This window comes from Trematomus bernacchii, unplaced genomic scaffold (genome assembly GCF_902827165.1).
Source record: "Trematomus bernacchii unplaced genomic scaffold, fTreBer1.1, whole genome shotgun sequence".
Classification (NCBI taxonomy): Eukaryota; Metazoa; Chordata; class Actinopteri; order Perciformes; family Nototheniidae; genus Trematomus; species Trematomus bernacchii.
In genome coordinates this window covers 3,571,710-3,589,262 of record NW_022987567.1, presented here as the reverse complement: position 1 = coordinate 3,589,262, position 17,553 = coordinate 3,571,710, and the positions used below count along the sequence as shown (strand labels likewise).

General features: G+C 40.1%; 1 protein-coding gene across 1 annotated transcript in view; it reads left to right on the top strand.

Moving 5' to 3' along the window:
* Positions 1-17,051, top strand: part of cacna1bb (calcium channel, voltage-dependent, N type, alpha 1B subunit, b) — a 152,528-nt gene extending 135,477 nt beyond the window's left edge. Inside the window, 10 exon segments of the mRNA XM_034126055.1 lie at positions 3,078-3,183; positions 3,302-3,409; positions 4,349-4,458; positions 5,096-5,253; positions 5,724-5,856; positions 5,952-6,062; positions 8,426-8,464; positions 10,091-10,352; positions 13,891-14,114; positions 14,674-17,051. Coding sequence (XP_033981946.1) covers positions 3,078-3,183; positions 3,302-3,409; positions 4,349-4,458; positions 5,096-5,253; positions 5,724-5,856; positions 5,952-6,062; positions 8,426-8,464; positions 10,091-10,352; positions 13,891-14,114; positions 14,674-15,234 — 1,812 coding nt within the window. The 3' untranslated portion in view covers positions 15,235-17,051.
* Positions 17,052-17,553: the final 502 nt, after the last annotated feature.

The window sequence follows — 17,553 nt, the reverse complement described above, 5'->3', positions numbered from 1 at the left end:
GGAAATCTGCGGCTGGTTGCGACCAAAACCTGAGTTAAAAAGGAGATGTAACATTGGACTAAACTATAAATCAAATGCGGTGTAACGTTTTGGAAAGGACCCAACTATTTAGTTAAGGCTCTGTATTCAACGATCATTATTGAGTGAACACTGCTAGTCATTTAAAAACATTCTCCCCGTCTCCTCAACAGCCTCTGCTCTGACTTGAATGACTTATTTCATGATTCAATGTAAGACTTTTCTTCTATTAGAGTCAACGATCCTCAGGTAGTCCCTGTGCCAGCTGTTTACCTCGCAGCATGCAGGCTTTGCGTGAATGGTTGCCGTGCGCCCACGCAGCTGTCCACATGAATCACATTTAAGGCAGTCCTGCCCTCGCCCCAGTTAAAAATGTCTTTTTGTGAATCGGCAGAGAAAGACACGAACAAAGACACACACAGAGAGAGAGAGAGAGAGAGAGAGAGAGAGAGAGAGAGAGAGAGAGAGAGAGAGAGAGAGAGAGAGAGAGAGAGAGAGAGAGAGAGAGAGCAGCACATGAGAGCAAGGCTAGGGTTTTTCTCCCCATCTCTATTTCTTCTATACTTTGCCATCCACTACTTTGTTTCCCTCCCTCCCTCGCTCCCTCCCTCCCTCCCTAATGAACACATCTTCCCCTGACAGTCACAGTTTCCTCGTCACATTCTTGTTTCCATTTTCACGTTCTGTCTTCAGGCCTAAGCTTCACTCTCTGCTTTGGATGATCTTTCTTTCACCCTCTCCAGGGATTTATTTCCTCTCCTTCCTCTAACTTCCCTGTGTGTGTGTGTGTGTGTGTGTGTGTGTGTGTGTGTGTGTGTGTGTGTGTGTGTGTGTGTGTGTGTGTGTGTGTGTGTGTGTGTGTGTGTGTGTGTGTGTGTGTGTGTGTGTGTGTGTGTGTGTGTGTGTGTGTGTGTGTGTGTGTGTGTGTGTGTGTGTGTGTGTGTGTGTGTGTGTGTGTGTGTGTGTGTGTGTGTGTGTGTGTGTGTGTGTGTGTGCCATAGGTGTTTTTTCCATGTGTTTCTATTTTTTCTGATGCTCAAGATCTGCAATTGTCATTCTTACTCTCTATGAAAAGATGGAAGACTCACATGCATAGATGCTTTCCAGTTAATCCTCCTCCTCCTCTCATCTCTCCATCCCTTCAGCTTGTATGTTTTTGTCTGTCCCCTCATCTCGGCTTAAAGAGAATGGAAAGCATCAGCTACCCTTCTCCTTTTTTTATTCAAATGTTTCTGATGGTCTTTTCTTCCGCCTTCGGCTCTTAATTTATTTCTTTTAATTAGAAGTTCTATATCCAGCACATGTGTCTACCCCCCCCCCAGCCTCACTGTCAATGTGTTGTACTAACTCAAACATGCATGTGTGTGTGTGTGTTTGTGTGTGTGTGAATCATTTTAATGAAGCATTGATCCAAAGCCCTGCATGGTGTGGATTTATGCTGATAGCTGTTTACTTTTACAAAATGAATGCCTGATGCATTTTGAGTTCTGAAGCCTAATGTAGAAATAGTGGTTAAATAAATATAAGCCTCTGTGGCTGCAAGACTTTTTTTAATTAAATAATAAATCCATTCGTTTACAAACTGTCTGAAAAAAGTCCAAAGATTTCCCATTTCTATTGATATAAACCAGAAACAAAGCAGCAAATCCTCACATTGGACACATGTTAGATGTTTGATGGATACATTACTTAATCTTTATCAAAATGGTTGACAATAAGTGATTCATCTCAATCATTAATCCATTTATACTCTAAGCAAGTATTCTAAAACCAACTCAGGTTTCATTTTTCAGGAATTTCATTGATAGGAAGTGGTTTAATGAAAGAATTTCATTATTTTAACGACACTATAGAATTGTTCTGAACAATCTTCATTCTGTGCACACATTTTAAAGTTCAGTTAAAGCTAATGAAAGGCCTCAGCAGTTTGATTTAGCAGACTTAAGGAGGGATCTCTCACAGTGTTTTTTTGCATGCTCGGCATGTCTGTTGCTGGGAAAACCCTTTAAAAATACATTTTCACAACGAGCAATGAATGTGGATTTCCACCCTATCTTTGACAGTGTAGCCGTACAGTGTGTTTGGAGAGGAGGGGAGATTACAGCCACCCATAACTCAGTCAGTCTACATCTGACATGTGAGTAAAGATGAGACCTTATCTTGTTAGCGTCTTAAGTACAGTAACAGTTTGATGGACAGTTTCCTGTCCAGCAGCAACCTCCCTGTTTCTCTTCTAAGTCATTATTTTCAGAACAAAGACATGCTGCTGCATTTCTCCAGCAGCAGTGAGAGCTTAGCATGTTCTCTGAGCGCACACTGGTAAGCATCACAAGCTAATCATATTTCAGCTTTTAGCAGAAAAGGCTATGCTTTCGATGGATTTGCAAAAGTCTCAAAGCAACGGCAGCAGCTTTAAACTCCATGCATTCATGTGTTTACTGCTGTTAGCTTAAAAAAGGTGTATGGTGGGCACCCTGGCAGAGACCTTTACATTGGCTTAAAAAGATGCATTGGCTAATTTAGAAGACATTTGAGGGAAACTTAAATGAAAGCATTATTATTATTATGAAATATTTAGATTGAAATCAAAGATTCACTGCTTCCAGCTTCTCAAATGTGACAATATGATGATTTTCTCTGTTTCATATCATGTACATTAAATATCTTTGGGATTCACCCTATTAGTCAGACTAAAGAAATCAAAAATTGGGATGGACTTTTTTCATTCTTTTTTGTAGACTAAAAGACAAAAAATGGTCATCAGAACCTAAATGTATAGGATGAGCGTTAATATAAATAGTCACTCCTTGCAACCCTTACTCGTAACTATATAGGGGTTTTCCACCAGTTGTTTTATGGTAACTGTTACTGGTAGGGTGACTCTGATGACAAACTGACATCATTTAAAATGAAAATCATTCATTTATTATTTAAAGAATTAGTTTTAAAACTACTAATTTCTACTATAGTTATTTATTCAATCCAGCCTCAGTTCTAATGTGCTGTTGGTTGTGTGTTCCTGATTCATGGTCCCTCCTCTTTGCTCCCACTCCTCTCAGCGATTGGTGAGGATGAACATGCCCATTGCGGAGGACAAGACGGTGCACTTCACCTCCACGCTGATGGCCTTGATCCGCACGGCGCTGGAGATCAAACTGGCATCTGGTGAGCGCCTACAACTACAGATCCAGAATGCCTCGTGGCCGGACTGATGGCTCTGATTTGAAATCTGTGATGGCTGTGGTGCAGAGTTGATGTGACATGTTTGTGGGCCCATCCTCAGGGGTCCTGGCGCAGCACCTGTGCGACGCTGACCTGAAGCGGGAGATCGCCCGCGTGTGGCCCAGCCTGTCGCAGAAGACCGTCGACCTGCTGGTGACCCCACCCAAATGTGAGTTGCTGTCCACTTGACCCTTTCAGAATCAGAATCAGAATACCTGGAGAAATGTACATTTGTTACAGCAGAAAAGAGCCAAAGACAGCTTAGTGTTAACTAAGAAGCATGCATAAAGAAAATATTAAATACAAAATAAAAAATTACACAATTTACAAAATACACATCCTGTAACAGTTCTGAAGATGTAGCAGCCAGGTATATATTGCACAGTTATTATTGGCATATATATATATATATATTGCACATATTGCACATATATACTGTGCAATATATACCTGGCTGCTCAATCCTAAGAACTGTTACAGGATGTGTATTTTGTAAATTGTGTAACTTTTAATTTTTTATTATATTTTATATTATATCTTAACTTTTTTTTTTTACTTAGTACTTTTTAATGCATGTAACATATGTAACATATGTAACATTAAGCTGTATGTGGCTCTTTTCTGCTGTAACAACGTACATTTACCCTCTGTGGGACTAATAAAGGGATTCTGATTCTGATAGTTGGTATTTAACAAAAAGGGGTATTTAAAAAAAAATGTATTTAAATGTAATATTTTTGAAATAACCACCATGGCCCCTAGTAGACCCCCACACACACAACAACACAGACTGTTATGTGTGTGGGGGTCTACTAGGGGCCATGGTGGTTATTTCAAAAATATTCCCTCCTATCTACTCAGTTATCTGTTATTGAAATAATAAAATCATCTACGGAAGCATGGAGAAGCAAAACAATTATTGTGATCTATTTTCTAAGTCTGTCATAAATAGTTTTCTCTGTGAAAAACATTTTATCCTTGACACATCTGTGGCTCTCTCTGAGACCTATGTTGTTGATCACATGGCGCCATCTTCTGGCCACCTGTAGGAACTGCCTCTCACTCTCCGCTCTCCCCTCTCCCCTCTCCCCTCTCCCCTCTCCCCCAGACAACGAGCTGACGGTGGGGAAGGTCTACGCAGCTCTGATGATCTTTGACTACTACAAGCAGACCTGTGCCAAGAGACTCCAGCAGCAGAACAACACAGGCTTACCTCAGGTACAGCGTGATAAGAAGTTCTAGTGCTGACTGAAACAAGAATAACAAGATATAACTCCATTATACTGTATTTTAGGAGCAGATGCATCATCTACAGTTTTCAGTTAATTCCATACTGTATAGTCTCATTTAAGACACTCCTGAATTAAACCACATGTAAGTCTAATACCTTGTTTCATAATCAGGCTTTGTGGTAGCCCAAATGTCATAGTTTCATGAAATTCTCAAGTCTTTTTTGTTTACCTATTTGGATTTTTCGTGATTGGAAAATATTGTAATTGATTATTGTATGTTAATCTTGACTGTGTTTTAGTCATAATCTGTATTGTACAATTGAGAAAGAAAACGTACAATACATCTTATAACTGGATGAGATTGCTTTATATACACGTGTGCATATACAACTAATGGCAACAGGAACTATTTTTAAGAGATTACCTTTTACTGATTCAGCAACATGCATCATTGACGCGATTTTTCAAATAAAGGGAAACTTATTTCAACCAAATTGAGTTTTGAAAGCTGAATACGAGACTAAATAAAAATACTTCTTTTTCATTTAAGTACAACTACATTTGACCTTTTGTAAAAACTGATCTCTTTCAGTGTGAATAAACGTTGTCAATCTGTCCTGCAGAGTAAACTGTTCCGTCCGGTGCTGACCCTCACTCAGATAAAGGAAGTAGAACCAACGTTCCCCTTCCCCAAACAGCCCAGCCCCCCCCAGCCTGAGCCAGAAACCAAGCTAGTGGCACTGCCCAGTACAAGCATCCCCTCCATCAGCAGGGACACAGCGTAAGTAACTGTCACACATATATTCTGTGTGATACATTACTGTCATGATCACATACTGTATGTTCACCTTGTTTTTGGAGTGCCTCGAGAAATGAAAACTCACATGCAGGAACAATTATATGCTTTTAGTCCTGTTTAGACTTAATTTAGCTAAACTAAATTCTGACTTTCCTCTCAGGGCTACCGTACGATACGTCTTACAGAAGAAACAAAATATATCCATAACATGTGTAGCTTTTTTGTATTCCTAATGTCAAATAATCTTTAGGTACAAGACAATATGTTTAGCAATATATAGGAATTGTGTTCAATTCGTTTATTATTATTATTACTTGAAAAAAAGGAAACTATCTTCATTATTAAACAGTTTAGACTGACACTAAGAAAGGTGTTTCCTCAGTTTAAATATTATCCTTCACGCTGTTTAGCTGCCAATATTACAGTCAGAGCTCTTGTGTATTTTTAAACAGGCTAAACCAGACGAGGGTCATAAAACATTCCCAGTCCGGAGACGTTTCTCAGATGGCACAACAGAGACCCAAAGTCCGGAGGAAACTACAGAGAGGCCAGTCAGAGGATGTGCCCTACACCACCAGACCTCAGGTACTCCAAGGAAACTTGATCTTCAAATGTTATTTTACATTATATTGTTCTGTGTTACCCCCATACACTGTACTACATGTTCTTTTTTCATGCAGGAATTTGTTGAGCTGACGAAGGTGGAGGACATTTCAGACTCAGAGGCATATCCGAGCCTGGAGGGCCACTGCAGAGCGGCTTCTCTGCCCAGACTCAACGCTGAGTACTACGTAAGCTTTACAGCGGCGTGGAGTACCTGAGAAATCATCTAACAGTGGCTTCTGCAGTGTAAAACATGACGTACAAAATGATAGAAATGTCCGTCTTTGGCAGTTGAACAGGTGGATGAGGTAGGCTGAACAAAGGCTGGTGCAATACTGAGTGGTAGCCCTTTAGTGAAGCAGCCGTGAGCCGCTCTGTTGCTCTGTCAGTCCACATCAGTTCATCCTGCTGACCCCCGCACCACCTCTCCTCTCTGACAACTTCACATTTATCACAGATGAGGAAACTCAGGATAGAGATCGACTCAGCAAAGGATGCGTGAATGTGTTGATTTGATTTGTATAAGAAAGTTATGAAAAGACACAAAAAATAATCTGATGCTGGTTAAACAGTGTGCTAACTTTTACAAATGTACACAAAGGGACAGACTTTGCTGCTCAGCGTTTAGTACCGTGTGCAGCTAGGGTTAAGAGGCTTATCATATGAAGTAGTCTCAAAAATCTATATATTATTTTCCACCATATCCACAGTGTGGAGAGAGATCGACTCAGCAAAGGATGCGTGCATGTGTTGATTTGTATAAGAAAGTTATGAAAAGACACAAAAAAAATCAAATGCTGGTTAAACAGTGTGCCAACTTTTACAAATGTACACAAAGGGACAGACTTTTTTTTATATTTAGATTGCATTTATGGGAAAAAATACTTATTTTCCATCTTTTTTTTAGGGTTGCATGAGAAGATCAATACCACATTTGCATCTCTGCGTTTAGTACCGTGTGCATCTAGGGTTATGAGGCTTATCATATGGTAGTAGTAGTTTCAAAAATCTAAATATTATTTTCCACCATATCCACAGTGTTTTAATTCATTAAGTCCTTTTGTATTGAGAATGAAAATAATTTGATGGATTACAGATACTGTTTGCACATGTAAGTATTGAACCTCATCGAGATAACCTGAGCATGTTAACACATAACATACATTACTGTCAGAGTGAGTTAATTATCTTAGATATCTTATGGATGTTATTTTATAATGTTTTAAATGTCTTCGGTTGGATTATTATCATCTTTTTTTATAGTTCATACAATAGTCAAACTCAACTGCAATCTAATTTATCATCTGAGTTTTGCGTATCCCTTGATTTAAATGAGTTTCACTTACTGTCTTCTGATAATTGTTTAACTTTCATTGTCATTCTGTGAGTTACCAGCGGCTCTTGTCTGTTGCATATTTGTTTCATGTCAGGATGATGTTTCTGTCTGTCACTTGTCTGTCTCCTGGACTGTCTCACCTGTCTGTTAGCTTCTCTGTGTTTTTGTCCCAACGCACTTAACATGTGCTTTCCTTATGTTTATGTTGCATTTTGACCTCTTACTCTTTCTATTCTCTTTCAAGAAAAATTATTCTACATATTTTTTCATTATCAACAAATGCCATAACAAGACCAAAACCAGCAGTTTGTAAAGTCCTTCTTTATGTACAGATTTAAACTAATGGGACCACTAATGGAAGCCCAATGCATTTGCAGTATTAGAGCTAGGTGTCTGTGGTGATATTGATGAGTAAAAAATGTCTAACCAACTCAGGAGTCCAGATCACACAATGGCTGATGTCAGGACCACCGTGTTTTGGTATTAATGCACCTTAGTATTTGTTTTCCATCACCCAGCAGTAGTTTTTCCAAACACCGTGGGGGATATGGAGCTAACACAACAGGAATGTTCATTAACTCAATCGGTTTTGAAGTCGTATACTTGTATTTTAACAGTTACTAGGGTGGAGAAACAAATAAAAGAGCTTTAATGACAAGTAGGATGAAAGACCGTCTTCATCAGGGCAGTAAAAGAGAACAACATTGATATCTTCCAGATTTTAACTTTGACTATTTCATAGAAAAGCTGGGCACTGTAGTTTTTTAGCAAATGTTACACAAATAAGACAGACAAAACGTATTTGTCAGGGACATTTTTCAATCGGCATTTTTCCTCTCTTAACTCCAGTCCGTCAGTTACTATTTTAACAGCATAGAGTATGTTTGAGCAAAACATGTGAATGCCTTCATGGTAATAAAGTAGCATTTTACCCAGTGTGGCCCAACAATGTGTTTTTGGGAAACAGGTGAGCTTTATGGCAGATGGAGGAAATAAGTGTCTCAGACTTTGAAGATACACAGACACTTTTTATGAGAAGGATAAACACAGTGTTGATTTTGGTCTTGTCATAGTATTTATTGTCAATAATTAAATACCGAATTTCACCAGCCTCATGCTTCCTGAGTCTCCTCTCTCCTCTTCTGTCCTCCCTCTCTGATTTGATGCCCACTGCTAATGTTTGCCCACCTCCCTCTTGTGTGTGCTGTCTGATAGCGGAGCCACCCTCGCCACGCCCCTGGGACCCACCTGGCAGTATGTACCACCTGTTGTGCCACCTCACTCTTTCAGATCTTCTTCTCTCCTCCTCTCCTCGTCCCCTCCTACACCCTCTTCTTCTTCTTCTGTCATGTCTGTGTTTGCCTCCATGCGCTCCTCATATCAGTGCAGAGTTCACATCCTCTTACATATACAGTATATTCCTGTCATGACATGGAATTGAAAAACATATTTACATTACAGTACAGTATTACACTTTAGTCAAATGTGGTGGTGTGTACTGGATGTGAGTTTCATTATGTAGTAGTGTAGTAGTGTCTTTTTGTGAGTCTGTGTGTGATTTTGGAACAAGGCGGAGACAGTACTGCTGCTTTCTTGCTTTGAAATAACAATTTTTATCTTTTTCTTCTAACTAAACCATAAAATACGTCTAACCTTATCGGTCATTTGATGTTACGTTCAGTCTTAAAATCTTTTTGTAGCACACAAATACAAAAGCAAAGTCTAATTTATCGCTTGACCTTTTGACTGAACCTCACTTTCAGACTCCTTTTAGTAGTTTGAAAGAAAAGGGGGGGGTTATTTTACTAGCAATTCAACTGATAATTAAGATTTTAAGACTGCATACTATATAAAATGACTTGTTAATATGGATATTTTCCAAAGTGTTGTGATATTGTTGTTTCTGACTATAGCTACAGGCCAGGCTGTGAGGTGGGAACATGAGGAACAGCACAACCACCCTAAATCTGTCTGTTAATGAATATAAATATAGTCTGCGTCATATACTGGCTTTCCAACGTTCCTATAATAACATGACATAGATGCATTTTCAACGCTATGCAAAGCTGTCTGAATATGTACTGATACTTTCGGAAACTAAAATCATGAAAGAAAAACTATTACCTATAATAATCAGACATGATCCATGCAGTAGCCACCAGGTGGGGTGGTAAGTTAGCTGCTGTTCCAGTTCCTTCTTACATCAGTCTATTGCCTGCTAGTTGCACTGTCAGTCAGATCAGATGAGGTGGGGTGAAGGTCAATGTCCTCAAAGCATTAGTGCCAGTATAAATCCATGGAGAATGATTGGTTTATGTCACCACTGAATACTTAAAGCCAAACATAATCCATCTCACATGACTATATTAAAACAATGTGATATGGGAGAGGGGTTACTCATCATCCAAGTGAGTCATAGTGATAAAAACAATATTGAATTATATTTAGTATGACATCTTTACATGTTTTAGTGGAATCATCCTTTTGGTAAATATGCAAGTATTAGCTGCTACAGAAAAGTACACTTAAGTCAGAAATGAAATTATAAAAATGCCAAAATATGCTACAAAGGCCCATGTCCACAACCCCCCTCATGTTTTGACTAGCAGAGATTACTGCTAGCTTACAGAAGTGCTGTAACGGTAAGTATTCAAGTTTTGTCACAGATTTGTGTTCATTCTTCTCACTTTTTTTCTTACATCTGTGCGTAGAGAAGAACGGGTAGAACGTCAGTCTTAAGACAACCGTCCACTGGTTGTGTCGTTTGTGTGTTGTGGCTATTTTGTTGATCCAGTATACGTGGTTTTGGTGTAACCACCACAGCCGCCCCTCTCCTTTTCTTTTCTTCCTACTCATCATCATGTTTCTTTACCCTCTCAGCCGATTGTGGACCTGAGTCCCATCAAGCGCTCGGCCTCCTCGCTGATGCCGCAGCACTACCAGGAGGTCGGGCTGAGGGAGTATGACCTGGAACGGCCCGGTTTGGCTCAGTCCCCGACGGGCCCAGGTCAGATCCAGGACCAGGACAGAGCCCACCACCATCACCACCACCACCGCTGCCATAGACGCAGGGAGAAAGATAAAGACAAGAAGCAAAAGTCTCTGGATAGAGCTGGATCAGTGCAGCCATCCAGCACAGTTGGTGAGACAAACATAGATGAAAGTGCCTTTATTCACATTTCAGTAAGGTACCTTTAAGTAAAACAAGCATTACAATCACTGTCTGTGACTGATGAGGATAACAGAGCAGTGTGAATGATTTGAATGAATGTATTGCCCCCCATTTGTTGTAAAAGTGAAGCCAATAGGAAAGAGCCTTATACTTGGATTCTCTCTAATATTCAGCACGATTGACTGAAGTCAAATTGTACAGAAGTCTATGAGAAAATTCACTTGATTTATCATCTGAGTTACATTTTGCTTTCAGAGTGTATGGTCTCATCTGATTGTTTGAAGTCCTCTTCAAAATTGCACCTTATTGATTTTGGAAATGTAAATAGATTATAAAGCAGCATATGTTTCAAGGAGTAGCTACCTTGATTGAGAGGTGGCTAACTAACTTTGGCGCTAGAGAGGGCTTCTCGTCTTTGTGTGTTACCTGACGGGCACCATGGGTTCTTCATAACGCTTAGAAAAGAGAGGGGTGATCAGAATGGTATGCAGTTGATTGCAATCTGCAACGTCACAGCTAGATGCCACTGGAACGCTCACAATGCAGCAGGGAGATGTGCCGCTATCCTGTAATTAACAGTAGTGGCCACACAGAAAAAAGGGTTACAGTCTTGCTTCACACGCTCTGTCTACAACGCTAATATGAGTGTAAAACATTTTTACTGAATGTCATCAAATAGAGCTTAATAGTCAAGGTATTAAAGTATGATACAAGTAAATGAAGTGGCTTATTATAGGTTGTTGAGAGATTCATTATTTTGACTGGGCTATTCATATAATACAGCGATAAACTTAGAAACTTGGCAGCACTAATGGAGAGACAGCGATGGCAGGCCAGGCTTTCCTTGTAGATTACTCTGATGTCTCATCGTAGCTGCAGAAATTCTTTATAGGATTAAGGTTCCATGATCGGGTTATGTAGGTGAAGGGGTTTCTGCTGCGCTTCATCCAGGGATTTTACATGTCAGGCTTTCCATCTGATTAGCACAGAGAGTTGTGAGCTCTCAAAGGAAAATCTGCTTTGCTGGGGATTTCTGTTCCTTTTTGTTCTATAAGTAGCTCCCTTTGTTCCCCATGACCCTTAACAGTTGTATTTATAAAATGTAGACTGAGCTCCACTGACTTCACACATAACGATAAAAGGTTGTCCTAATTTATGGATGGGATGGGATGGCAAACTGGAATCAATGGTTATTGAAAAATAAAACAGATGTTGCTTTGCCAGCTTTTAGTGTGGGCTTGAAATTATGCAGAGATGTCTAAAGACCTTCAAAGGCAGATTGTGATTGTAATGCTGTTGTCAAGAGTATAGATACCCAGCATAGAACCTTGTGGTACCCCTTTTTTTAATTCTATGGGGTTGTTTTAAGACCAACAGTACAAACTGCCTGTGTTGTGTACAGTATAGTTCTGAGCAAAATCATCCGAAACCCAGCACATGTGTTGGTGCACTTCTGGTTATGGTTAGACAAGTAAGATTCAGCTGTGTCAGCTACTGTATAAAGAAACAGTGACCCATTTTGTTAAAAATAAATCAGTAACTTCATACCATTCTTTTCACACTGTCCATGTTTGTTTATTATTTTCCATCAGTGTGAGGTTTTGGGACAGCTTTTCGCAGCGTCCATAAATGCACATCAGTACATATTTTCAAACTGATATGCAGAAGTAAATAACTTTTACAATGATGTTTTATATTAGTTTGAGGAAAAGAACAGGAGAGCTTTGAACTGATGTCACTGAACACTGATTTATTGGAATTTACAGCGGGAGAATGGAAAAGGCCATTTGCTGTAGCACTGTAGTGTCAGAGCCTCTCGCCAAAACAACTCTGTAGTTCTTTCCCCTAAATGGCTCTTTTTAAAGGTAGTTATTAAACCTTCACTCAGACAGACATAACCAGTTACATTTCTTAAAGAGTAACAGCCTCCAGAGGCCTTGGTCTCTAACGTATAGAGCATATTGCATATATGAAATCCTATCATTATCTGAAGGAGAGAATGTTGACAACCTTGCATTATGCATATTCACAAATAAGGTGGATGTCATCTCTTAACACAACTCATGAAGAGATCCTGAGAAAACAGGCGCCAGCTAAACTTCATACAATAGGGCACTCAAGGCCAAATGCCTGCTGCCTGTACAGACAGAGAAACATGAATTGAGGCAAGGAAAGAAGTGAAGGATTATTAGAAGGTGACTAGTGAAATAATTCTCTATCACAATGTAATTTTCTTTGTTTGCCATCAGGGGTCGTCTGCTAGAGCGATTAGAGCCTGAGAGCGGGTGGCAGGGTGTTTTTTGTGTTAACACTGGAGGGCAGCAGCTGGGCTTTATTGCCGAGATAAAAGGCCACAGTGGACAGGTCCAGCACAGGGATTTATGGGTACCTCTTGGTGAGATAGCAGAACATCCCACAGCCCTCTGTACATCTATTAAACTGGGAGGAGCAGAGGGAGAGTTTCACTCCTCAAAGCTTGTCGTTCTCGAGGCAGATCTGACACATCACGATGATGAATAGGCTTCTGTGTTTCTGTCATCGCGGTTTTAATCTAAAAAACTGGAGTCATTCCAGCGCTGAAGAGAGAGTTGTTTCTTCCACAGTGCTTTGCTTTATGCCACACACCCAAAGACGAGATAACAACACACACACATACAGACAAACATAGACGAGCCATTTGTCTTTCATTAGAGGTGTAGGGAAATATCGTGGAATAATATTACACATCACAAAAACATGATACGTCTCGTGAAACTAAAACTGGACCACATGTTGTTGATGATGTTTACATTCTTTGGATTGATGGAGTGTGTTATTGGTGTTGCAGGCCAAGTCTATATGAAAAACTATAAATTGAAAGCACGGTTATCGCCTGAGGAATGATGACTAAGGTTTTTCTACAGCCCTAGTTGATTTTCATTCAAAGTCCTCATGCGTACACTTTGAACATTTCTGACTCTGACATCCCCCAGGGAAATAGCACAACATGTAACATGTACAATATGTGTTAGCAATTTCACCAGCATTGTCTAATTTGACTTTAAATCATATACATATTGGCTTTGAAGTATGTTCAAAGTTTCATCTGTGCATCAAACTAAACCGTATGTCTTGTATCGAACCGAATTGTGATCTGATGTTTTATGTCACAAAAATCCTTTTTATTATTTTTCTTTATTAGTTTTCATGGTGTTTACTACAGTTCTAAATGGGGACCCTTATGTAAAAACATTGCTCCATAGTGTTGAAAAACTATCTAAGACTGACTGAATATGGATTTTTCTAAATACAAAATGGGTGATGTAGAGGGTAAAAGGAGGGTGATATTCTAAATGTATAAAACCTCTTAATTCTTTGTTGTTTTCCCCCACGTGAACTAACAATTTAATTGTAGCTTCCTTATTACTATTTCTATACTACAATGACCCTGAATGCAGTCATAGATCATGAGATATAGTGTATTTTCTACCCTCTTCCCCTGATTTTGTTTGATGGTGCCGTCCTCCAGATTCGTTCACCGACCCTTCAGCGGAGGGTTTGTCCAGAGAGCGAGCGAGGGAGCGTGACCGCAGCCGGCCTCATGAGAGGAGGCATCACTCCTCAGCAGGAGAGAAGCAGCGCTACTACTCCTGTGAGCGTTACGGCAGCAGAGAGCAGTGTCACACCAAATCAGCCGGTCCCAGCAGATCCACGTCCCCCGGAGAGGGGCAGGACGCTGCTCTGCTCAGACAGGTCAGTTACTGCTATATGTTCCTCAGTGATTGACAGCTAGCTTGTGCACAACCCTTTGGTCTGTAAGATTTATTTGGACAGTGAAACATTGGATTTGAAGCAAAAACTGACTGTGAAGTTAAAGGGTTACTCTTAGCTTTTATTTGTTTTTTTCTTTTTATTTCGTCTTTGCTTATACAATACATAACCCATATTCTATTGACTTCTATTGTTCTATTTGCATGCAAAGTAATACTACTGTATATATTTAAGTATCAACATATTGTTTCGTGATGGAATAAAACCAAACCAAACTGTAAAAACTAAGGATAATATATAATAAATCCACTTTCCAATGAAAGCCCCAATTTGGAACTCGGAAACAGGCAATTTGTAGGATTTAGGTTTAGGATCTGTTTGCAGGAATACTTCATTATATTCATTTTGGTGTTTTCATTTGTACATGATCACCAGGTATAGTACTTATCCTTCACACTTTGGATATTTCCGATCATTTTAGATTTACGTTCTTCTAATTGACCTGCAGAATCATTGTGTTGTATATCATTTGTGTCCTCAGCATGGTAGCAGTGTGGTGAAAGCTGTGCCGCTGCCCTCGGGATCGAGCACTCCGGGCCGCGGTCGCAGGCAGCTCCCTCAGACCCCCCTCACCCCTCGTCCTGCCGTGGCTTACAAGACCGCCAACTCCTCGCCTCTCCAGCCCAGTGCCAGCGCCGCCACCACGGGGCCCCAGACTCGCTTCAGCCGCGGCCTTTCAGAGCACGATCGGTTAAACTGGGGCCACGACGAGTCCCCGATCCCCGTCACACGCATCGGTTCGGACTCTAATCTAAACCGCCAGTCGCAGCTCTCCCCTCAACAGGCGTCCCATGGAGAGGACTTCCATGACTCTGTGAGTAGCCACGGAGGGGGACGCTTTGCCCGAAACGCAGCCTCCACCTCCACCTCCACCACAGCCTCGGCTTCACAAGGAACTGCTGCTGCGTCCGTCACAGCGGCAAACACGCAAGGTCGCTCGGGGGTGCCCAACGGGTTCCACTTCACCCTCGGGGGCAACTCTGCGTCTGCTACTGGGAGCCGAGGGAGTCTCAGGGAGAGGGAGGACGAGGACTGGTGCTAACGTGGTGGAAACGTATCAGTGTTGTACAGCGCTCTAGCTAAGGTCCAATGAGCTGACAGGAAGCCGGCGGATTTATCCAAAAGGAAACTCTTTGAGGAAAAAGCCAGTGGAAAGTGCTGTAAAAGGGGATCAGAAACCATTCCAGCTTTATAGTGTTACTCTCCTTTTTTATACAACAAACTTTTAAGGATATAAAGACACTGATGACTTTTTCTACCCCCTTTACTTGCACTGAAACTATAGCACCTGTGAAGACCCTTAAGTATTTTGCCTTGGCCAGTAAAATCAGTGATGGAGCAGAAGACAAAACGCCATCCTCATTCTTTGAGCGGAAGTGATCTGAATGCCTCAAAGCTGGTATCAACATGGCTGCTCACAACACTGTTTTATTTTTGTATGTTTAATGTTGTTCATGGTTGCTATGTCGGTGAGAGAGGAGTTACAACTTGATCATATTGATGCTTCCACCAAATTATCTTTTTTTCATCAGCCTTTACTTGGGGTTATCACCACATTTTGTCCAGATGGAACCAATTTATGTCAATCTTAAACTTCTGCCATGAAACCTAAGGGACACACCGAAAAATGTGACAAAAAATGTAACATTGTGAGAGGTTGGATTTAGAATTAGAGCCCAGTTTTCATAATCAGTTTTTGTAAATTGTACCAGATGTACATTTTTTGAGTGCGCATAGGGAATAGATAACTCTTTTCTGATGTTATGTGGCTGATTACTAAGTGCCTCGTTTTCCAAGATGTATTAAGATGCAGCCTGATCAGATGGACTTGAATATACAGTAGAGGATGTGAGTGTGTACAAGGCTGAGGAAAGTGTAGAGAACAAAGTTTTAATCTGGTATAGTGGACCGAATGCAAAAAAATATCAATTATGTTTTGTACTGAATCTTGTGGTAAGTATGTCTGATTTACAGATCCAAAGTAAGCGATGTAATGCATGCCAGGGTCTTGAACTTGTCAAAAATAGTGTCTGTACTTTTTGCTTAAGGGTGTGTGGTAAGCATTTGCCTTTCTCTTTCAAATATACTGCCAGCCAGTTGGTAGAAATGGTCTCTGAATGCAGAAAAGTGCCATTTTTTATTTATTTCTGATCAACAAATCTCAACACTTGCCTCCTCAAGCATACATTGTTTCTGCCATATTTCCCCAAATGTCCAGGTTTACACTTATCTCTCCCCCCCCCCTGAGTGCAGTATTGTGTGAGGGTTTTAGGAGAGGTTACCTGTCTGTGTATCCACAGGTACAATAAAGAGTTGTGTTGTTGCCGCTGACTGTTGACTTGAAATAGGGCTATGCAACAAGACGACACTTCATCTGCCCTGTAGCTTTACCGTCTCGAATCTCCAGGTTCAGGCTTTAGTGTGACTGCGACCAAATTTTACATTTATGTATGAAGAGTTGTAAATTGTATATGTATTATATGATGTACAGTTAACTGACAAACACACACTGAGGCACAAATGGCATCAAAGCTGATATATGTGAATCACAGGGCATTTAGAGGTTGGCAAGTTGACTGCATGAAGCCTACCCAGATAGAAACACCCAGAATATAAAACTGTTGGATCAAGTTGTGTTTTTTAATTATTTTGAACAGTTTTAAACTTGCTTGAAAACCAGATACATATTGATTGATACAATGGTTTAGTGTGAGGTATTCTGTCAATAACAGATGGCCTTTATTTAGCTTTTCCCCACTTTTCTGCAACATGTTGGCTCCACTCTTTCCCACTTTCCTTTGGGCATGACTTATTGTCAACTAATCCAATGAAAGACCAATACCAACAATAGTGTGTTTACATTTTTTGTGACACAATGGGTCTTACTGCCCATGAGATATATCAGACTTTTGATTAAATACTTATTGGTAGATAAATAGAAATTAAATTGGAGTAATTGGTCAAAGAACAAGTACATATATTTTGTTTTGCGATAAAGGATTTAAGAAAAAGGTTTTGTCAAAACGGGATTATGGGTGGCTATTTAAAAACTAAAATGTTTGCACATTTATAGAAAGATTATTTATCAGTATTTTGAATCAAAATACAGATTAGATCTTCTCGGTGTCTACATCTCTTGGTGCTAAGCAAGTTTAAGAACATGTAAATGATTTGCTAACATGATTTGATCCAATTATTTCCCTAACCCTAACTTCCTGTTGTCCCATATGTGTGCAATCTATTTGATGGATCATCTAAAAGGAGCTGTTTTAGACTTTAAAGCAATAAGGTCTAACTGTAGGCGTGGCTCTGGTATGTGTAAAGGTAACGTAATAGATTGCTTGTTGTCTTTAAAAAAAAG